Source organism: Eulemur rufifrons, chromosome 2, assembly GCF_041146395.1.
Source record: "Eulemur rufifrons isolate Redbay chromosome 2, OSU_ERuf_1, whole genome shotgun sequence".
In the NCBI taxonomy this organism is placed as follows: Eukaryota; Metazoa; Chordata; class Mammalia; order Primates; family Lemuridae; genus Eulemur; species Eulemur rufifrons.
Window position 1 is genome coordinate 60,198,607 of NC_090984.1, and position 22,913 is coordinate 60,221,519.

General features: G+C 53.1%; 2 protein-coding genes across 2 annotated transcripts; both read left to right on the plus strand.

Moving 5' to 3' along the window:
- The first annotated feature begins 2,629 nt into the window (after window positions 1-2,629).
- Window positions 2,630-8,307, plus strand: LRP10 (LDL receptor related protein 10). The gene is made up of 7 exons (XM_069463292.1): window positions 2,630-3,215; window positions 3,618-3,662; window positions 4,186-4,321; window positions 5,280-5,470; window positions 5,592-6,609; window positions 6,926-7,055; window positions 7,177-8,307. The coding sequence occupies exons 1-7, from the start codon at window positions 3,185-3,187 to the stop codon at window positions 7,762-7,764; spliced, it is 2,139 nt and encodes a 712-aa protein (XP_069319393.1). The 5' UTR covers window positions 2,630-3,184; the 3' UTR covers window positions 7,765-8,307.
- A 4,398-nt stretch (window positions 8,308-12,705) lies between these two features.
- REM2 (RRAD and GEM like GTPase 2) lies at window positions 12,706-17,215 on the plus strand. Its single transcript, XM_069463304.1, has 5 exons — window positions 12,706-12,912; window positions 14,209-14,550; window positions 15,093-15,166; window positions 16,292-16,499; window positions 16,879-17,215. Exons 1-5 carry the CDS (start codon window positions 12,810-12,812, stop codon window positions 17,172-17,174), a joined length of 1,023 nt encoding a protein of 340 aa, XP_069319405.1. The 5' UTR covers window positions 12,706-12,809; the 3' UTR covers window positions 17,175-17,215.
- Window positions 17,216-22,913: the final 5,698 nt, after the last annotated feature.

A 22,913-nucleotide genomic window follows, 5' to 3' on the forward strand; every position in this document is an offset into this window, starting at 1 on the left:
TGGTCTAGGATGTGATTTATATGGGCCTGGACACTTAAACTTTCCAAACTAATTAAAACTTAAACTCATTATAAATATCTAGGTCCTCTTTAATCTCTTTCTCATCTTTTTTTGGCTTGAATTCGCTCTGAAATATTAACTCCCAGTATTTGCCACAGTGCCTTGCACTTAGAAGGCACTCAAATATTTATAGAATGAAAGTTTGTTCTACCCTGGTGCCATTTCTTCTGACGATGATGATTGCTTCCAACAGCACAGGTCTTGGTTTTATTTTTTGCAAATTTCAGTTTATTCAGCACCCCAAACCATGGATTCATTTCCCCACAACTCTTCCCATCTCACCACCACCTCTCCTGCTTCTTTTCCAAATTTCCTACTTCCCCACGTGCCCACTCCCACAGGTATGCCCCATAGTTGTCTGGCATTTTTAATCTATGTATCTGACCTCCCTTTCTAACTAGACTGTAAGCTCCTTGAAGCTAAAGTGAAGTCTGAAGCGTTCCAGGCATCCACCAAATACCCAGCACCAAGACCATAGCTGGCACTTAACTAAAACCTCCATGACCATTTTTAGGACCTAAACATTTTCAATTTCCCCAATCTCTTTATCCTGCTTCCTTCTGCGCCCTCCTCCCACCTTCAAGGTTCTATTTGATCCTCTCATTAATCCATAAGGGTTGCAGTAGGGAGGGAGCCTAGAGAGAGTTAGGGCATGGGACATAGGACTAAGTAGAAGTAGAAGGGCCTTTTTTTTTTTTTTGAGACACAGTCTCACCCTTTTGCCCAGGGGCTAGAGTGCCGTGGTGTCAGCCTAGCTCACAGCAACCTCAAACTCCTGGGCTTAAGCCATCCTCCTGTCTCAGGCTCCCGAGTAGCTGGGACTACAGGCATGCGCCACCATGCCCGGCTAATTTTTTTTCTATATATATTTTTAGCTGTCCAGGTCATTTCTTTTTATTTTTAGTAGAGACAGGGGTCTTGCTCTTGTTCAGGCTGGTCTCGGACTCCTGACCTCGAGTGATCCTCCCACCTTGGCCTCCCAGAATGCTAGGATTACAGGTGTGAGCCACCTCGCCCAGCCAAGAAGGGCCTTTTTATCGCCAACTCTATGGCTTCAGGCCCAGCTTGAGGCCCTATAGCAATAAACGTCACCAACAGAAAACTGTTTTGTACCAGTTGTAGAAGGGAGAGAGTAGTAAGGATCAGAATGTGTGCTTTGTTAGAGCCAGTTGCCTGGGTTCAAACCACAGCTTCACTCTGTAGAGTCGTTCCAATCCCAATCTGCAGGATATTAGTTCCAGGACCCCCACAGATTCCAAAATCCGGGTGCTCAAGCCCCATATATAAAATGGTGTTGTATTTGCATATAACCTATGCACATCTTCCCATATACTTTAAATCATCTCTAGGTTATAAAACCTAACACAGTGTAAATGCTATGTAAATAGTTATCATTATACTGTATTGTTTAGGGGATAATGACAAGGAAAAGAAGTCTGTACATCCTCAGTACAGACACAATTTCCAGCCCCCCTCCCCCTAATATTTATGAACTGTGATTGATTAAATCCATGGATGCAGAACTTGCAGATACAGAGCACCCGCTGTACTAGATCTTGGGCAAAATACTCTGTGCCTACATTTCCTTATCTGTAAAATGGGAGGAGTAACAATAGTATCTACTTCACAGGGTCGTTGAGGGGATTAAATACTTGTAAAATATTAACTAAAGTATTTAGTATTTACTAAAGTACTTACTAAATATTTGGTTAAGTGCTTAGATCTGTGCCTGAAGTGTGGAAAAGCTCAAAAAGTGTTTGCTAGTAGTTGTTATTGCTTATTAATATTACCTATCAGTGCCACAGGAAATCAGTAACCCCAAGCTCACATAAATTATAACTGATAATAATAGTTGCTACCAGATATGGAGCGCTTCTTATAGGCAGTGTTCTTAGTGCTCAACTTGTATTATTTCCCTAAATATTTGCGACAACCTTAAGAAGGAGTTGCACTATCATAAACCACATTTTATAATTGAGAAGTACAGAGAGGTTAAGGAATTTTCTCAAGGTCACATAGCCTGCAAGTGGAGAAGGCCTATTTATTCATTTATTTACCATTTATTGAGTTCTTACCGTGTCTCAGCAGGAGACAAGCCCTGTGGGTACAAAGGTAAACAGTCAAGGCCCCAGCCTACGGGAAGTTTCAGCTTCCAGAAGGGGCGGGCGGGGGCGGGAATGACAATAAACAAATAGTTACCATACCGTGTGGTAATTGCTATAATAAAGGCTCACTACAGAAAGGGCTACCGGATCTCAAGACTCTGGGACAAGAAAAGTACCGAGAGCTTAAGGGTCCAAAGGAAAGATATGACAGCTATGGAATAAGCAGATGTCATGTGACAAACGTTACAAACGTGTCCTGTAACAACAAACGTGTTACACCCAAAGGACTAAACAAAACAGAGTTAAAAGTCGAAGCCGAAGCTACACGTCAAGCGCCCGTCTGGCAAGTCCCGGCAGGACCGGAAAGGGGTTAAGGCGAGCGGGTGGGCGGGTCCCGTGCGGTGACTGACAGGGGTGGGACCAGGCTCGTCACCCGCCCTCTCCCTCGGCCCCGGCTCCTCCAACCCCTGGGCGGGCGGGGGTACCGCCTGGGCAAGGGCCGGGGCGCTGGGCCGAGTCGCCTCTTCCCCTCCCCCGCTCCCCTGCCGCGTCCCGCCGGCTGGTCGCGCAGAGAAGTTGAGCAGCGCGGGAGCCGGCCCTGGGGGCTGACAGTCTGCAAAGTTTGGCCCGAAGAGGAAGTGGCCTCAAGCCCCGGCAGGTGGCGGCCAGGCCCGGACAGGGGCGCTTGCGGCCTGCGGGCTGGCTGTAGGCGAGGTTGCGCCCCAGCACGCGGCCCCAAGCCGAGTCTCGGGGCTTCGGGAGCCGAGCCCGCGGGAGAGCGCGCGGCGGCGGCGGGAGAAAACAACTCTGAAGTTGGCGAGAGGCACCGCCCCTACTCCCGGGCCGCCGCCGCCTCCCCGCCCCCAGCCCTGGCATCCGGAGCACGGGTCGAGCCCGGGCCATGCAGCCCCCTAGGAGGGGCGGCACCGGCGAGCCTGGATGACCGCAGCGCCGCTGCCTCCCCACTGGGTAGACGACAGAAGCTCCGGGACTCTTTCTGCACCTCAGGACGGCCCAGGATGCTGCCGGCCATCCTCCTCCTCCTCCTTGGTAAGAACCGAGACGAGACTACCCACCGGCACCGGTACTCCGCGCCCAGGGCTGTGACCAGGCCCTGCGGCTCTGACTGCCTACTTTGCGACCCCTCACCCCACCCTGTCTGCCCTTGCCCCCCAGCCCCTGCCGCCACACCCGGCGCTGCCTGCCCCAGCCCCCGGGGAAGTCTCCAGCTGCTCCGCTCGGCCCTCGTCCTCCCTCCAGCTTCCCCAGATCACCCTGCTGCCGGGCCTTCCTCGGAGGTTACACACCGCGGCCTTCTCCCCAACCCCCCTCCACCCCCTCTTCCTACAAACTGCCCGGAAGTCCCAGATGGCTTCCTTTCCTCCTTGAGTTCAGGTGAAGAAAACTCCTAAGGGTGACTCACTCTCTTGCCCTTTCTTGCTCTTCCTCTAGGAGGCGCTCTGGCACATCCAGACCGGATCATTTTCCCAAATCCTGGTGAGTAGAGGGAAGCCCTGGGGCTCTGCAGCTTTGGGAATAAGGGGGCACTCAAGAGAAAGACTCTCACTTCCCTGAATTCCATGGGACCTACCGTAGTTTTAGAGTGGAAATCATCCATCCTTTATTTTACAGGTGGGGAAATGGGGGCTGTGTGGACCCTCACCTGGTAGCTGCTATGTGCTATTTTGTTTTTTCCTGGAATAGCCATGCTTGGTCTCCCTACCCAGAATGTAGTCTCCTTGAAGGTAGAGACAGTATTTCCTGCTCCCTCTGGCCCAGTGGCTGACACAAAGCAGACCTCAGAATTGTTTGTGGTGGTAATAGTTAAGGAGAAGTTATGAAGAGTGTGGAGAAGAATAGAGGGGCCAGAAGGCTGTAATTCTGGGGGGGGGGGTGTATGTGTGTGTGGAGGGCGGGTGCTCTGCTCCTTCTTGAAGAGCCCAGGCCCTTGGAGGCCTCAAGCCTGGGGTGGGTGGGATGCTAAGGGGCTCTATACCAGTGTCCCTACCTTCCTCTCCAGCTTGTGAGGGCCCCCCAGCAGTGCTACTGGAAGTGCAGGGTACCTTGCAGAGGCCCCTGGGTCGAGACAGCCGCAGCTCCCCTGCCAACTGCACCTGGCTCATCCTGGGCAACAAGGAGCAGACGGTAACGGTCAGGTGAGAAGCAGAGCGAGACCCCATTCCTCTCCCCTGCCCTTCCCCCTCCACTGTGGAAAAGTCTTCAGGGATCACTTCTCCATGGAATTTCCATCCTTGTCAACAAGGAAGAGGAGAATTTGATTTGACCTAGTCTGCCCTAAAAGCTTGACTTGTTCTGGGCCAGACATGGTGAATTGGAGATGGGCTGGGATGGACATCTAACTTGGGTCCTGGGCATCTCCAAAGGACAGTGGTCCCTCTAGAAACAGTCCTGGGCTCAGCTAGGACTGTTTTGAGGAGTCCTTCAATCCACTGCATGTCCCTGCCTGGGATTCACAATTATCCCTTAATCAGCTTAGAACATTCCTCAGCCTCCCCAGATCTGTTAACATTCCAAGTCTCCCCAAGCTCTTCTGCCTTGGATCATGGGATTGGGGTCCATGTTAAGTACCTGGCTATTTGCCTCACACAGTTTACTTCCTGTGAATTTACCTGGAAACTCGTAGGTGAAGAGAGAGGGCAATCTGGGGAGGGGCTGTTAGGGCAGAGGGATCAGAATGCCAAGGGGAACCTAGGTCTCACCACCTGGCACTGTGGAGGGTGTGAGTTCTGGTTAATTGAACTGCATGGTAATCACCAGTTACTCCTGGTACCATACTTGGGTGACAGTGCCGCAGCAAATGGAAAGCAAGAAATCTGTTCTTAATACAGTCCCTGAACACAAGTCAGTTTTTCCAAAGGGCTTTAGGATATATCCTCTGGTCCTATGGTACCACTGGCCTATGTTAGGACTATCCCCATTGACTATGTTACCTACAAAAAAATTTGGTTAACTGAATTTTCATTTAGCTATTTGGATCATGGATAAGCAGATGTTTGTGCTTCTTGGGACAGAGGGGGTTTGGTGGCACTTGGGGAGGGGAAAGCCAGTGGTGGTCAAGAACATCTCCTATGCTGCTCTCCTCTACTTCTGTAGGTTCCAGAAGCTGCACCTGGCCTGTGGCTCAGAGCGCTTAATCCTGCGCTCCCCTCTCCAGCCACTGATCTCTCTGTGTGAGGCACCTGCCAGCCCTCTGCAGCTACCTGGGGGCAATGTCACCATCACCTACAGCTATGCTGGGGCCAGAGCACCCATGGGCCAGGGCTTCCTGCTCTCCTACAGCCAAGGTAGGCTAGACAGGGGTAGGTGTCTGAGGGGCCATTAGAGGAGGTGGTGGAAGCCCAGGGAGGAGAGGAGGATCCTGAGGGCTCTGGAGCTTCACAGCCCCTCTCCATGGTGCCTCTGCAGATTGGCTGATGTGCCTGCAGAATGAGTTCCAGTGCCTGAACCACCGCTGTGTACCTGCTACCCAGCGTTGTGATGGGATCGATGCCTGTGGCGACGGCTCTGATGAAGCAGGTTGCAGCTCAGACCCCTTCCCTGGGCTGACCCCAGGCCCCGTCCGTACCCTGCCCTGCAATCACACCTTGGAGGACTTCTATGGGGTATTCTCCTCCCCCGGATACTCACACCTGGTTTCAGTCTCCCACCCCCAGTCCTGCCACTGGCTGCTGGACCCCCACGATGGCCGGCGGCTGGCAGTGCGTTTCACAGCCCTGGACTTGGGCTACGGAGATGCAGTGCATGTGTATGATGGCCCCGGGCCCCCTGAGGCCTCCCGGTTGCTGCGTAGTCTCACCCACTTCAGCAATGGCAAGGCCGTCACTGTGGAGACACTGTCTGGCCAGGCTGTTGTGGCCTACCGCACAGTTGCTTGGAGCAGTGGTCGGGGCTTCAATGCCACCTACCATGTACAGGGCTACTGCTTGCCTTGGGACCGACCCTGCGGCTTAGGCTCTGGCCTGGGGGCTGGCGAAGGCCTAGGTGAGCGCTGCTACAGTGAGGCACAGCGCTGCGATGGCTCATGGGACTGTGCTGATGGCACAGATGAGGAGAACTGCCCCAGCTGCCCTCCCGGACACTTCCCCTGCGGGGCTGCTGGCACCCCCGGTGCCACAGCCTGCTACCTGCCTGCCGACCGCTGCAACTACCAGACTTTCTGTGCTGATGGAGCCGATGAGAGACGCTGCCGGCACTGCCAGCCTGGCAACTTCCGATGCCGGGATGAGAAGTGTGTGTACGAGACGTGGGTGTGTGATGGGCAGCCGGACTGTGCGGACGGCAGCGATGAGTGGGACTGCTCCTATGCCCTGCCCCGCAAGGTCATTACAGCCGCAGTCATTGGCAGCCTGGTGTGCGGGCTGCTGCTGGTCATCGCCCTGGGCTGCACCTGCAAGCTCTATGCCATTCGCACCCAGGAGTACAGGTCAGTGGGAGTGGGGCTGGTGGTGGAGAAGTGAGGACTGCGGTGGAGACAGGGCCTGTGCAGCCACAGGGGACCGTGAGGGTGCCCACCTTGGGGAGGGGTTCCTGTGACCAGCTTGTTGAATGGCTCCTGGAAGGACAGGTCTAGGTCCTGTAAGCAATCTCAAGGAAGAAGGGACCTCAGATGACCTTTGGGAAAGCCATGGCATAGCTCTAGCTGCTCTGGCCTGAGTGTGGAGGGAGGAGGCCTGTCCGGGCTGAGGAGGTCTGCTCTGGCTGGGAACTACCAGTGACTGAGCAGCCCTCATTCCTTCTAGCATCTTTGCCCCCCTCTCCCGGATGGAGGCCGAGATTGTACACCAGCAGGCACCCCCCTCCTATGGGCAGCTTATTGCCCAGGGTGCCATCCCGCCTGTGGAAGACTTCCCTACAGAGAACCCTAATGATGTAAGTGACTCCCCCTAGCCTTAGCAGCTCCTGTCCCAGACCTGCCATAGCCCCTCACTGGACCCTCCTTCATTCAGCCTTCTGCCCCTCTGACTCTGGTGTCTGCGTGTTCCCCTTGCAGAACTCAGTGCTGGGCAACCTGCGTTCTCTGCTGCAGATCCTGCGCCAGGACATGACTCCAGGAGGTGCCTCAGGTGCTCGCCGCCGCCAGCGGGGCCGCCTGGTGCGCCGCCTGGTGCGTCGCCTCCGCCGCTGGGGCCTGCTTCCCAGAACCAACCCCTCAGCTCGGGCCTCTGAGACTAGACCCCAGGTCACCCCTTCTGCTGCTCCCCTGGAGGCCCTAGATGGCAGCACAGGTGCAGCCCGTGAGGGTGGGGCAGTGGGTGGGCAGGATGGGGAGCAGGCACCTCCACTGCCTGTCAAAGCCCCCCTGCCATCTGCCAGCACGTCTCCAGCCCTCCCTGCTGTCCCCGAGGCCCCAGGGCCACTGCCCTCACTGCCCCTCGAGCCATCGCTGTTGTCTGGAGTGGTGCAGGCCCTGCGAGGCCGCCTCCTGCCCAGCCTGGGGCCCTCAGGACCAACCCGGACCCCACCTGGACCCCACACAGCAGTCCCGGCCCCAGAGGATGAGGACGATGTGCTGCTAGTGCCATTGGCTGAGCCGGGGGTCTGGGTGGTCGAGGCAGAGGATGAGCCACTGCTTGCCTGAGGGGACCTGGTTCCCCTGGGGGCTCTAGTCACAGCCCTTTAGCGTGTGGCTCAGCTTCTCCACCGCTTCCTTCCCTGTCCCTTGGTCTGAGGAGACTCGGTAGGCCTCCCATTGATCCTGTGTAGCTGCTGTAAAGCTAGGTGTCCCTCAGGTAGGGAGAGGCTTACACAGAGTCCCCTCTGTGCACAGCAGAGACCACAGACCCTCCACTACCACCCTCTGCCCATACCACCACCATTTGAGTGGTGGTTTTTAAAAAGTAAAGTTCTTAAAGGATCACAGGCCTGGACACTCCATCCTTGCCAAACCCCCACCCAAAAGTGGCCTTAAGCACCAGAACGCCCATTGGCTAGAGACCCTCTAGCCCTCAAGGGGAGGATTTGGGCAGGACCTGAGGTTTTGCCGACCCACAATCCCTCCTGCAGGGCCTGGCTCACAAAAGAATGAAACAAATGCTTTTGTCCCATAGCTAGGCCATTGCCCAGGAAGTAGAGGTCAAAAATAAAGGAATCATAAATTTAAAAATTTTGTGAGTTAGCTGTGAGCCTGAGCCCTGCCTCTCCACCCTTCTCGGCTTACGCTCACCTCATCTTGCTCCTGGTGGAGGCCTTTGCTCGGTGCTCCACCTCCTGCCCTCTTCCTATTCAACTTCCCACCACCCCACTGTTGATTCTTATACCACTCAGAAGGTAAGAAAATTCTGGGAACCCTAAGGACCAACCCTCTCCACCTGCACGCACCGGCTGGGGCCCGGCTCTACAGCGGCTGACACGGGGGCGAACACCAAGCCCCTTTACTGACTGCCAGGCTAGAGTGCAGAGAAGCCAGCTGGGCCCTGCAGCGGGGAAGGTTCCCATTTATGGAGCACAGATCACAGGAGCAGACTGTCCCTGGTGGAACAAGGAGCCGTGACTCCCTGCCCTCCACCCTCCACCCCACCCGGCACTTAATAGTCTATCTTATGCAGGACAGATGGACTCTCAGCCGGGATGCCGCAGAGCAGGCCAAGATGAGTGGAGGGAGCCATCACAGACACTCAGGGTGTGACGGTGCTGACACCACCATCGCCAGATCTAAGAGGTCTTCATGGACGAGGGCCCAAAATGGATTCTAAAGAATGCTGTCGGCAGTTGGGGTAGAGCTGTGAATTCTAGGCAGGGTGAGAGTCCACAGGACAAGCAAACGGTGGAGACATGAGGGCTAGGGCTGTAGGCTGGACCTTGGACCTCCTGAGAAGAGGTGGTGGGAGGACAGGCAGTGCCCAGAGCCGAAGAGCTGGGTAGGGTGATGAGGATGGAAAGATCTGGGAGAAATGTTGGAACCCCGCCTCTGTGAGCAAGGTGACAGAAGCTGCCCCCGAGTTTGAAAGGAAAATAGGGGCAAAGGCTACAGAAGGAGCCTGTGGGGGTGGGAGTGATGCCTGGGGAGCAAAGCTGAGGCGTCCCTAACAGAGCCAGACCCGGGGGGAAGCCGATGTCCCCTCAGGCTGCTTCCTCCTGGCCCAGCCTATCCCCACCGGTCTGGTGGAGGGTTGATTGCACTCTGTCCGCATCCTCAAGCCTAGCACTGTTGCTCGGTTTTCCTCTCCCCCAGTGAGCAGGAGCCTAGGGAAAGAGCGGAGAAGGGGCGTGGACGATGTGCAGTCCTGGGACCCCGGCATCTTGGCTCAGGGAAGACCTGGGCTCCTTTCACCACAGACCCTTCCCAGCGATCGGGAAAGGTGCTTCAGAGAACCTTGCGTACTGTCCTCCCTGTGGGCCCTCCTGCCTAAGTGCAAACAGTCCCTGGGTGCGCCCGGTGTCAGGCCCGGGGAAAACAGTGAAGCAGCGAGTGTTGTCTCCCCCTCCCCCTGCCCACCTTGCTCGTTTCTTCCCCCATATTTACCTCAGAGACCCTAAGCCTGATAATCTTCAGCCCTTGTCCTGTTCCAGACTTATTCCCTCCTGTGGGGTAATTTCAGCTTGAAAGTGGACAAAGGTTTAAGGTAAAAGAATGTTCCTCATGGTGGAATGCTTCAGAAAGCTGGAGGGAGGTCTTGCTTATAGATGAGTGGGCCTGAAAGAAGTTTCTGCAGGCGCTGGGTGTGTGCTCTATGAGGTGCAAGCAGTAATAGTAATTTGTCAGCTACAGTGAAGCCCCAGGTCGGCAGGGAGAGGAACATCAGAGAGGTACAGGCAGTATGGGGAACTAAGCGGGTTCTGCCCAAGTGAGGGCGCTCGGGAGCAGTCACTCAAGATCATTTTCACCAGGGCTCAGGGAAACAGAAACGAGACAATTTACAATTCTGTCAAGATAGACACCACTATCCGAGGTGCCCAGTCTCGGATGTGGGACCCACATCAAGGCCCTTAGTGGGGATGAGGTGTTCTTAGCATGAGATGGAGACCAGGCTGTTAATCAGAGTCTGAGATAACGGAAGATACCAGAATTCAGTCCTCGGGGCAAAATTCTGGGCCTGAACCGAGCTCCAAGCCCTGCTGGGAGGGGAGAGGCACGCCCAGCCACTCGGCCTGAGCTGTGGGAGCCTCAAGGTGGCACTGCTGAGTGCCAGACTATCGCCTGTAGCTAACCCACCACAAAGCCACGCCAGGGCAGGCATTGTAAGCCCCATTTCACAGGTTCAGGAGGAGCTTCAGAGAAATTATGAGACTGGCTCAGTCTCCACTGAGTGGCAGATTTAGACCTGGCTTGGTTTGCTTCCAAATCTTTCCCTTGTCCCATTATTCCACAGGACCTCCCATTCCTGAGGGAGCCTGGACATGTTCCAGACATGTCCAGCAGAAGACTGTTTCCAGCTTCCTTTTCCTAATGGGATGAGGGCGAGGTTGTTGATGGTGAAACTCAGCCTGCTCATGTGGCCCAAGGCTGGATTGAGAGCAGGCAGAAGTCGCAAGTCACAAGAGAGAATTGTTGCTGGGGTCTGCAGCCCCTCACTCTTATCTGGGATCGTAGAAGAATTCAACCACCTCAGTGAGTTTTCCAGATACATAAAGTTCACTCATTTACAGTTTAAAACTTAAAAAGAAAAAAAAAAAAAAGCTCTCATTTTGGAAGGAAATCAATCTAAAATGATTACACTCTTCTTCAGCATATCTGCAATATAAAATTTTCTGAATAGCTGAGGATCATTCATAGAAACCAATGGCTTCTCTGCAGCAGAGTCTTCAGAAACTGTAACAGTGGGGGCAGGGGAGCTCTTTGCTTTTATGCTAAATAACCTCAGACCCCGGTTTAAAATATTTATGACTGCTTTATGTTGTTTGTTTATTTTTTGTTTTGGTGGTGCCTCCCTTGCTACCAGGCTGTCGAGTCACTTGCTGCTCTAAATGTGCTTCTAATCTACAGTACAGGAACGCACATGAACACAGTAAAATGGTGAAAAGTAAGGGTAAGTAGGCCACGGTTGAGGACTGGAGAGTCTATCCAGTGAGTAAAGCACACGAGTGTGTTAGCTGCTAAGGCGTCCTTTCTGTTCCCTCCAGACCCTGCACTGTTGCCCTGTAGTTCACCTCCAGATATGTGAAGTGTCACTGCACAGTATTCCCAAATACTATTTGCCTCTTCCATTGGAAGAGTCCACTGAGGATTGCAATAGAAACTGTTCCCAATAACAGGAGACAGTTGGAACATTTAAGAGAAGGAGATCAGCATAGTGTAGAAATGAAAGCAATCCTTGGCACTGAAAAGATATGGGTGACATTCGTGGTGTTCCCATTTTTCAGCTGCATGATTGCTTTGGGGACAGGCCCCCCACCCACCACTGTGAGCCATAGAGTCATGAAGATGAAAGGAAATCATGCAGGGCAGTGCTTGGCACAGCACCTGGGAAAAATGGGGCAAAGAAAGGAAATCGGAATGTGTTTGGATGCTTGACGGTGTCAGGAAGGAGGGGTACAAGAGCAGGAACCAGAGGGGAAAGGAACTGGACAGAAAACGAACAGTAAAGGAGATGCTCCATCTGGGCTTCCTACAAAGAGGCAGACATCATCCATTGTGCATGTTCCTTGGGTAGCCCAGAAGGCCTGGCAGCTGCCACAAAGAGCACTGCTGGGAGGTGGGGAGGGGGGTGGCTGGCACGCCCCACCCCTCACTTAAGATTGGGAACTTCTTTTTTTTTAGAGTCGGGGTGTCACTGTTCTCAGGCTGGTGTCGAACCCCTGAGCTGCAGCTATCCTCCGGCCTTAGCCTCCCAGAAAGCTAGGATTACAGGCATGAGCCACAGTGCCCGGCCAAGATTGGGAACTTCTTTGATGGCTAGCCTTGTCTCTCCCTTTTGCTCTGCTCTAATTAACACTGGCTGGGGGGCCTGGAGGGACAGAGAGAAGGTGAAGGAGTCCCCCCCAGTGGTTTGCACCCACTTGAACCTAATGGTGAAATGAAGCTGCCCACACAAAGCAGCCGTATCTCCTTCCTAGGAGCCCCCAACTGCCTGGGGGCTGGGAAATGGGTACTTGGGTACTTAGCCCAGAAGAGACAGGGTGGAGGAGATGGTGGCAGGGTGGCCATCCCCGTGTCCCCTCATCTCTTTTGGCCTATTTCTCTTTGTCTTTCAGATCAGCTCTTAGTCTTTCTGCCTCACCCCTCTTTTTAGCCACTGAGCACCCGCTCTGGGCTAGACACTGGACTAGGTGGCTAGAAATATAGACACAAATAATGCAGAGTCCTGGCTCCTGGAGAAAGACTTCAGCTCCCCTAGGTCCCTGCCTCCTGCCACCCTCAGCTCCCTTACCCATTGACACCCCCTCAACCGTCAGTTCTGGCCCTCTGACTTTGTTCTGTCATGCCTTAACCAGGCTCCGCAGTGTGTGTGCTCCCAGAGGGAAGCGACACAAAGGAAAGGGGGGGCAGAAAGGAGGGAATCCCGCTGACATCACTGCTCATTAGCATGTGTGACCTCATCAGGGGGTGGGACAATTTCCCCAGGTGTCTGGGGGGGAGGGCATTTGTGTGTGGGGGGGCGGTATTTAAAGGAAAAAGCTGACAGTGCTGCTGAGTGAGGGAGCGGGTGCTGCGAGCCGCCAGGCTGCACACGCACACGCACACCGATGCACACGGACCCTGACACCGACATGGACATGGACACAGAAACCACAGCACTCTGCCCCTCTGGCAGCCACCGGGCCTCCCCCCCAGGGACACCCACACCAGGTGAGGGCTAACCTGAGCAGGTTTGGGCTGAAAACCATGGGGGTGGGAGCCGAAGCTTTGATGGGAGGTCTGAACTAGGGGTTGAAAGAGCTTGAACCCAATCAGCAAGAGGGGAGGAGCAAGTCAGGAAGTGGAGAAGACCCCTCCTCACATAAGGACTGGGGCTGGGTTAGGGTGGAGGGGGATAAGAGCTGCCGAAGTGCCCCCTCCCCCATCACTCCCAGGGGTTTGCTTGAGAAAGTGTACATGGCCCCTAGATCAGCCTCATTCCCAAGAGGCCGGGACAGGCCAGAGGGAAGGGAAGAAGGAAAGGGGCAGCCTACAAACCTGGGGATCCCGGGCAGGGGGCTAGCCTCAGGACCTGTTATAAGGGTTTCTTCTGGCTCTGGAGGCCCTGGCTGCTAGCCAAGTATTGATCCTGGGCTATTTCCAGCCTCTTTCCATCCTCCTTTGTTGTGTCTGTTGTTCCTCCTCCAGTTACCCTGACCCGTGCACTGTCACTCTCCCTTTCGCTCAGCTCACACAGGCACACACTCTCTCTGCCTCTACCTCTCGGAGAACACAATATCCTCTCCCACTCACAGGGACTGCCAGGGATGCAGGATTCTCACACACAACCATGCACAGGGGGGATGCTCACCTGCAGGGCCCCGGGAAACAGCAGCCCCTCTCACTCACACACACACACACACACACACACACACCCCACGGAGACTGGACACAATCACCCCAGAGAGGAAGAGTCCTATCCCTTTGCTAGGAACAGGCTCCCCACAAAGTTTCTGACTCTGCCAATACCTACTTGCTCCTCAGAAGCTGGGCAGCAGCTTCAGTTTCTTATCCCCTCTACCCCTCCTCGGTGTGGGGAGTACCAGGGCAGGAAGCTACAGGAGGCAGGGCCTCTCGGTGGAAGGAGCGGCAGCCTCCCCCCACCCCACAGGGCCAGAGGTCTAGTCTGGGGGTGTGCCTGTGTGTCCGTGTAAACCGTGAGTGGGTATGTGAGCCTGTGTACAGGTGCCTCCCCTGCATGGGGCATGTTTTGAAACAGGTTGTGGCTGGGACCACACTGGAAAAGCCATCATGTCAGCTCCACAGAGGCTCACCAGTTCAGGCTTCTGGGGAGTCTAGTGTAAGAGGTCATGCCAAAGAAGATTCTCAGTTTCTTTAGGGTCCTGGTCATAGACTGGGTGTGGCTGGGCCTCTGAAGCCAGAGCAGCCTGGATTGAGCCCTCTGCAGATGGCTGGACATACCCCACTCATAGCCTCCTTTTCTTTGCTTCTCCCCCCCCACCCCAGAAGCAGATGCCATACTGCCAAAGAAACCAGAGAAACTGTTGGCAGGGTTCGATCTGGGTGGGCCACCCTCTGCCCCGGGGGCCCCCAGACGAAGAGGCAGTATGCCTGTCCCTTACAAGCACCAGCTTCTACGGGCCCAGGCTGTAGATGAACTTGACTGGCCACCTCAGGCTTCATCCTCTGGCTCTTCTGACTCCTTGGGCTCAGGGGAGGCAGCCCCTGCCCAAAATGATGGCATCTTCAAGGTCATGCTGGTTGGGGAGAGCGGCGTGGGCAAGAGCACTCTAGCAGGCACTTTCGGCGGTCTCCAGGGAGACAGTGCTCATGAGCCAGAGAACCCAGGTATTTGAGGGAGGTCTGTGTGGGTCGAGAGGGCTCTGCGGTCCTAGTCAGGGATGGAAGTGCTCATGACATGAGCAGCCTCTGTCAGTGCGGTGGCTCACGCCTGTAATCCTAGCACTCTGGGAGGCCGAGGAGGGAGGAATGCCTGAGCTCAGGAGTTTAAGACCAGCCTGAACAACGGCAAGACCCCGTCTCTACAAAGAATAGAAATATTAGCTAGGTGTGTGGTGTGCGCCTGTAGTCCCAGCTGCTTGGGAGAGTGAGACAGGAGGATCGCCTGAGCCCAGGAGTTGGGAGGTTACAGTGAGCTATGATGACGCCACTGCACTCTACCCATGGTGACAGAGACTATCTCAAAAAAAAGGACAGCCCCTGAAGGACAGAAGCGAAGAGAAGCTTCTCCAGTGCTTTCTGTTAAAGCCTCTCTGGAGGTGGATGAGGGTTCTCTGGTGCTGAGATTTGAGGTGTTGCTGGTTACCAGGTCTCACAAATGTTGGGGAACCTCCTAATGGGCTTTATTCCCTCTCCCTATTTCCCAACAGAGGACACCTATGAGAGACGCATCATGGTGGATAAGGAGGAAGTGACTCTAGTTGTTTATGACATCTGGGAACAGGTGAGAATTAAGATGTAGCTGCAAACAAGTGATGAAGCTGAGAGAACTGGGGAAGGGCAAAGTTTGGTTGAAGGCTTGTGGAACTGCAAGCCCTGGTTTCAAAATGTATTAGAACCTGTTCATTCTTTTGTACCATCGCAGAGAGCAAGGACCCACAGCAATGCGGGTACCACAGCCTGTGGCCATAAGAGCCACAGTCTTTCTAAGATCTTCTGACCCAGAGGAAACTTAGGATCTGAATTTGACAACTCCTTGAGCTGCAAGCCAGGCTGGGCACCCTGAAATTAACCCTATCCATAAATTTTTCAGCCTAGAAGAGTCTGATGTGACAGGACCAAAACGCAGGGCTCTGGAATATCAGGGAAGTGGGGAAAAAAAGTGAGGACTTCTGAATATTTGGACATAAAAGTTACTATGTAGAACCGAGTGGCCAAATTACATACACTTTTATAGCATTCATTTTTTAATCAAGAGCTTAAGCATGAAAAAGTAGGATGGCTACCCTAGTCTAGGAGCCTATGTCCCCAGTTCCCCCAGGTGGGGCTCACATTACTAACTTCTCCCTCCTCCACAAACATGTGCTGGGTATGGAGATTCTGGGCTGGGCGAAGTGGCTCACACCTGTAATCCCAGCACTTTGGGAGGCCGAGGTGGGAGGATTGCTTTGAGGCCAGCAGTTTGAGACCAGTGTGGACAACATAGCAGGATCCCTGCCTCTACAAAAAAGAAAAAAAATTAGCTGGGCTTTGTGGTGCACCTGTAGTCCCAGCTATTTGGGAGGCTAATGCAAGAGGATAGCTTAAGTCCAGGAGTTCGAGTGAGCCTTAATCACACCAGTGCACTCTAGCCTGGGCAAAAGAGTAAGACCCTGTCTCAAAAAAAAAAAAGGTATGAAGATTCTGCCATTAACTAGCTCTGCTATCCTAAGCAGGTGCCTTCCTTCTCCCTCACAGCCCTCATCTTTGTGGTGTAGATGCTGGACAGGATCTGCCAGTACGTACCTGCTCCTCAGAAGCTGGGCAGCAGCTTCAGCTTCTTACCTGCTCTGCCCCTCCTGGGTGTGGGGAGGCACCCCTCCTATACCTCCAGCCTTAACAGTCCACGACTCTCTCTGCCTATCTGCAGGGGGATGCTGGAGGGTGGCTGCGGGACCACTGCCTTCAGACCGGAGACGCCTTTCTCATCGTCTTCTCAGTCACTGACCGCAGAAGCTTCTCCAAAGTTCCAGAGACCCTACTTCGGCTCCGGGCTGGGAGGCCGCACCACGACCTACCTGTCATCCTCGTTGGTAACAAGAGTGACCTGGCCCGTTCCCGGGAGGTATCACTGGAGGGTGTGTATTCTGAACCAATTCCATACTGGCAATCTCAGAGGAAAGCTCTCCCTTCCAGGTCACCTCTTCTCCCTAAGGCTACTTTTTTACCCTCACATACTATACTCATTTGCATTTAGCCCCAGGCTAACCCCCAATTGCCCCACTCATAGGACCCTGAGAATATCTTCTCTTCACTCCCCCTCGCCTCTCCTCAAGGCCCCTTTCTCCCTTTCCTTCTCATCTCTACCCACCCACCCTGTGATCTCAGCCTTGATCTCTGTTTCGAGATTCACTAGTCCCAGTCCCTTTACACCGCCCGCCCGGGACTTCCCCAGGCCCACCCTCTCCCCGGGCCCAGTGCGGCCCAGTGGGCGCCTGAGCCAGTGCCTTCCTGCAGAGGGCCGCCACCTGGCCGGGACGCTGGGCTGCAAGCACATCGAGACGTCGGCAGCGCTGCACCACAACACGCGGGAGCTCTTCGAGGGCGCCGTGCGCCAGATCCGGCTGCGGCGGGGCCGGAGCCGCGCAGGAGGCCAGCGGCAGGAGCGGGGCAGCCCCGAGGGCCCCGTGCCGTCCGCGCGCCGCGAGAGCCTCACCAAGAAAGCCAAGCGCTTCCTCGCCAACCTGGTGCCGCGCAACGCCAAGTTCTTCAAACAGCGCTCCAGGTCATGTCACGACCTCTCTGTGCTCTGAGCCGCGGTCGCCATGGCCACTGCGGTCGCCATGGTCACCGCGCCCTTCGCTCGCCCCCTTGCCCCGCCCTATCCCATCCGGCTTCCTTGATCGAGGCCGTCTAGGAAACCAAAAACTCCCAGGATGCCCCGGTGTGGCCGCGGGGGCGGGCCCGGACTGGTGGGCGGTGTCCTCCCGACACCTCCGGTCCCCGCGGCGCCCAGGCGGCGAGGACGCAGACTTTGCAGGCGGGGCGGGTTCTGGCGGGTCAAGAAGAAAAATAGTTCTGCAAGGTATTTTGTTTTTTATTAATCCGCGCTTGGCCACCTGTCCTGCAAAGAGATCCTAAAAGCGAGAATTGGAAAAGTGTTTTGTAGACTTCTTGGCGGAGTTTACCTCCTTTGTACGCTGCACGAATATGCCTCACCTTTAAGAGATTCTTAAAGGTAAAGTCGTGGAGAGACTTTGCAGAAAATGTTCTGGCTTTTATCTGCCACTCTTGACCACTTTGCCTTTAAGGAGTTCTTAAAGGCAAGGGCCTGGAAGCGCTGTTCTTGAGATTTGATTCTGTGACTTACATTGCAGGACCGCACTTCCCCTTTAAGGTTATTAAAGGTAAGGTGTAGACAGACTTTATGTGCTCAGATGCCGGCAAATGCCGGCCTGAAGAGCTGAAAGGTGGCAACCCCCTTTGGCCAGGGCCCAGGAGGCACCAGCAAGGGGCCACCTCTTCCCTTTTCAATAAAGAATTTTTCTACTGCATCTGTTCACTTGACTGTTCTCTGAGCCCCCGGGGGAAGGGATGGCTGTCGATGGAAACTGCTGTTACAGACTGGAAAACTCAGGCTCAGAGGAGCTAGGAACCTAATTGTCTAAGGCTCTGGAACTGACTTGGTCCTGAGGTAGTCCATGTAAAAGGACCACTGGCCCTTACAGATGATCAGGTCCACTTCGTGCATTTGATGATGAGAAAACGGTCTGGAGAGGAACAGGAAGCTTCTAGAAGTAATCTGTAACTTACACAGTGGGACCAAGTCTTCAGACTCTGGGCCCCATCTCCTTACCCGACCCTATCCTGCAGGAAACAGGCCGAGGCTACATTTAACTCCCAGAGCTATTCAACTTTGACTTGGGCTGGTTCAAGATGGGGCCTTTATGCACCAGGGAGGCACATCAGCTGGGGCATGATGGGGTCTGCCTGCATCTTCTCTGGCAGGGCCCCACAGCCCCAGCTGTCACCTGCAAAGCCCGTGTGAGTACTGAAGCTGTCACTGCCTCCCCTGGGTACGCCCACGCCTGCTGCTGCCTGAGCCATGAGCCTGAACAAAGGGAGCAGAGGCAGCAGCTCCCATCACCCCTAGACATATACAGTACAGCTACCTGAGCACCTGAGGGCCAGGCCTCCACCCTCCCCCACACAGCCTTCCAGAACTTGATGGAAAACGGAATGAGATGTCTCCTGAGTCCTTGTGGCTGGGCAGGACTCAAGGGGGACCAGGCCAGCACAAGTGGTTATGACAAGATGAATAATGGCACTATCCTTAGGGCTTCATACACTATCTGTTAATTCTTTAAAGACTATATAAACTGTTACTATTTTACAGTAGAAGAATCAGAGTGTAAGTAATTTGCCTGAGGTCACCCAGTAAGCAACAATGCTGGGATTCCACTCACGTCTGCTTGATAATGGTGATTTTTACCCAGCTTTGCATCTGAGGCTCTGTTTCTAATAAGGATAGGGGGAAAAGGAAGAGGGACAGCAGAAGAGATGCAGGGACACAATGAGCAGGGCCATGTGCAGTGGCTATGGTGAAAGGTCCAGAGAAATTACACAGTTATAGTGGAGTAAGCAAGTTCTAAACTCTGGGGACCATGAACAGAGGCAGTTCAAAATTTAAAATGCAGGAAAACACATTAGGCCCATTAAGGGACCAGATGGTTCTACAGTTGGGTTGAAACCTCAGGGACATAAAGAGGAGGGATAAGAGATGAGCATGAAAAAGAGAGTTTGGATCTCCACTGCAAAGGACCTTAAATACCAGGCAAAGGAGTTTGAGCCCAATTCTGTAGGCAATGAGTCACTGAAGGCCTCTGCATGTGGAAGTGACATAATTAGGGTGGTCTTTGGGAAAAGGAAGCCGGGAGAGCTGTGCATGGGTTGGAGGAACAGAGGCAAGACCTGAGGAGCTGAGTTTAGGGGCCAGTAACAGTAATACATATAGAGGGTAAACCATCCTGAGGGGATGGCAGTGGGAAAGGAGAGGAGGCAGGGGCTTGAGGGTCAGAATCAATGGGCCTTGGCCACCAAGTGGATAGGTATAAAGAGACAGAAGAGTTACAGGTGGAAGGAGGATGGTGAGGAACCAGGAATTAGAGAGCAGAAGAGATGGGGGAGGGGGTAAGTGAGCTCCATTTTGGAGATACCAAGTTTGAGACACTAAAAGAACATCCACAGAGTTTCAGCAGCTCTCTGGACAGCTGAATCTGAAATCGGGAACAAGTTGTGGCAAGAGACAGATACGAGAACAGTGCCATGAAGACAGTAATGAAAGAGCCAGGAGAAAGGGTAAGATGCAGGGCTGGCTTTATGGATGAGATATCTCTTGAGTCCTTGCGGGTATGTATGCTCTTACCAGTCCCTGCAGTCACAAAGGGCCCCATGCTTTAGTCTAACACTCTGCTGTCGCTGTCTTGAAATTCTTTGAACAAGGAGCCCTGCAGTTTCATTTTGCATGGGGACCCACAAATTATACTAAGGAGGAGGGTGCAGTACAGGCTGGGATCCTTAGCCCCAGACCACAGAAGGGGTCTGTGATTCTTGTGAAATGGTATATACAGTTTGATGTGTTTGTAGTCATGCATTTGCCTGAGAATAGGATTCACAAATTTAATCAGATTCACAAAAGTATCTGTGACCCAACAAATTACAAACCATTGATGGTACTGGTTGCCTCTGGGAAGGGGAACTAGGTGGACAGAAGACAGGGATGGGAGGTTTACTTTTCATTGTATACCCTTTTTGTACATTTTGAATTTTTAACTATGTCATATATTATCTGTTCAAAAACTAAATAAAATAATTTAAAACAAAATGTCAGGGTTCCAGAGAAAGAAGAGGGGCCTAGGAGAGTCCTGGGATAGACAGATGAAGAAGAAGGAGAAGCTGCCACCAAAGTGGAAGAACTAGGATTGAGCATGTTGTGACTACTACAGGGAGGAGGGAGGGTTTCTATTTAATAGAAATAGAGTATCACCAGTGGTTAAATGTGGCCACAGAGGGAGGATGAGGAACAAGAAAGGCCCAGTGCCTTTCAGGTGGCAGAAGCTTAATGTATGTATATATTGAAGATGATGACGGCAGGACCTCCCCTATGAGGAGAGCCGCACACCACAAGCCTCCCTTCCCCCAGATCAGCCAGTCCCATCAGTAGGACCCATCTGTGTGTTCCCTCCAGACGCCTACAGGGAAGAACTCAGAACAGACGGATGCTGAAGCCAGGCTCCTGCCAGACTTGGAAGAGGTGGGGTCTTCTCTGAGAGCCAGGTAATCCTTCTCCCTCCCTCTAATCAAGGCGAAGTGGAGCCGTTGATCTGAGCTGGAGGGAGATGTCAGCAAAGGGCCCTGGGGCCTGAGGTAAGGTCCCCTCTGTCCTCATGCTCCTTTTGACCACTGCAGTTTTGTCTTGGGGTCTGTACGCCCTTACCAGCCCCTGCTACCCTCACTCTCCTTTGCCTACAATGCCCCTCACTGGCCCAGAGCATAGACTGTGTGCTCTCCCTGAGGGCCAGAGGAGAGAGCAGTCCTGTGTCTGGGAAGGTATCCTCCTCTCCAGGCCTCTGCCTGCAGTTGGGCCTTTAGGTCCTGCTGCATCTAACCCTCTCTAGAGAGACTGGAGCAGGGGCTCTCCTCTTCTGAAAGGCTGCCAGACTCCTGAGTGGAAGTCCTCTGGGTTAAAGCCTTACACCCAGGAAGGCCATACACACACCTTTTTATTCATCTAACATTTCAATCTACATTAATCTAAGTAAATTTTTCCTGGACATTTTAATCTTTCATCTACAAATGCTTGAAGACATTTTGTTCCCCTCAAGTACTAAACATCTGCAATATGCCAAACATCTGGACGCTGTGGGGAAAACAAATACATATACCCTTGCCCCCCAAGTAGCTTACAGTTAAGCTGGGAAGACATGACAAAGTGGTGACAGTGCTAAAACAGGCAAAATAGCAGAAAGCTATACCATATTCTATCTAACTGGGGGCTACATCACATGCTCTAGGAATTCTGAAAGGAAGAAGCAATAAATTTGGAAGACATATTTTAGAATCTGGGCCTTGAAGTCTATGTAGGCTGTAGATAGATAGGAGAAAGAAGGAAAAACATTCCTTGTGGTGTAACTACATGGGCAAAAGCACAAAGGAGAAATGGTAGGCAGCCCGCCATGTGAGGATGTGAGGCAAAGACCCTCCCTATACAGAAGGCAGTAAAATTTGGGTGGATGATACAGCCAAGTTATCAAGGGGCCCAAACTCCACACAAGAGCATCCTGCTTCTCGGTCCTTTATCATCTTGGTGGCTCTCTCAAGGTCCCTGTTCATCTATTTGAATGTTGATGTCAAGCTTCCACAGCTTGGTGGCCTTATAAACTCAAGATGTGAGTGGAAATTCAGTGACATCTTGGAAACTTCTCATTTTAGCACTGAGGATGTGTTCCCTGATGGGAGCAGGGCAGCGGGGGGGCAAGGGGGGTGTCTGTGGATGAAATCACTCTTAACCTCTCTGCTTTTCTGAACCTCAGCTATGCTATCCCAACTCTAAAATGAAAATAATAAGAATACCCACCTCGTAGGATAGTCATGAGGACTAAATAAAGGACAAAACGCAAACGGCAAAGATCTTTGTAATTTGTCAAGTGTTATACAGATGAGCAGCGGCAGTAGTTTTTTCAACCTATGCCCTGGCCCCTTATTTAGGTGCCCAAGCAGCTTGCTAAACTGTCAAAGCACAGCACCACTCTGGAGATACAAATCTAAGTTGTGGGCTGGGTGCGGTGGCTCACACCTGTAATACTAGCACTCTGGGAGGCCGAGGCGGGAGGATCATTTGAGCTCAGGAGTTCAAGACCAGCCTAAGCAAGAGCAAGACCCCGTCTCTAAGAAAAATAGAAAGAAGTTAGCCGGACAACTAAAACTATATAGAAAAAATTAGCCGGGCATGGTGGCACATGCCCGTAGTCCCAGCTACTTTGCTGTCTAGGCATTTGAGGTTACTGTGAGCTAGGCTGATGCCATGGCACTCTAGCCTGGGCAACAGACTGAGGCTCTGTCTCAAAAAAAAAAAAAAATCTAAGTTGTGATCCTCGAGATCCAATATGCCTCCCATAGGACTCACAGGTAACCCATTATTGGGTTTTGTTGTTTGGGGGAGGTTTGGGGGAAAATTGGCAACTGGCAACTGTGGTATTGTATTGCACAATTTTCCATTTCTTTTTTGGGTTCAAATTATAACTTGTCTTTGAGCAGAGGACCTGTGATGATTTAAAATAGTTATTCAGGGAGGAAATGCCAGTGTAGGGCTAGACTCTGGAGACTAACAAAGGCAGGTGCTGTAGCAATGGCTAGGAGAGGTTAGGAGGGATGCTAAGGAAAGGGTGTAACAGAGAGTACTCTGGGATTTTTCCCTGGCCAGGCAAACCAAAGAGTGCTAGGTACCTTGAAGGTACCTGGGGAGTGGGGTGGCGGGGCACTCACCTTGATTT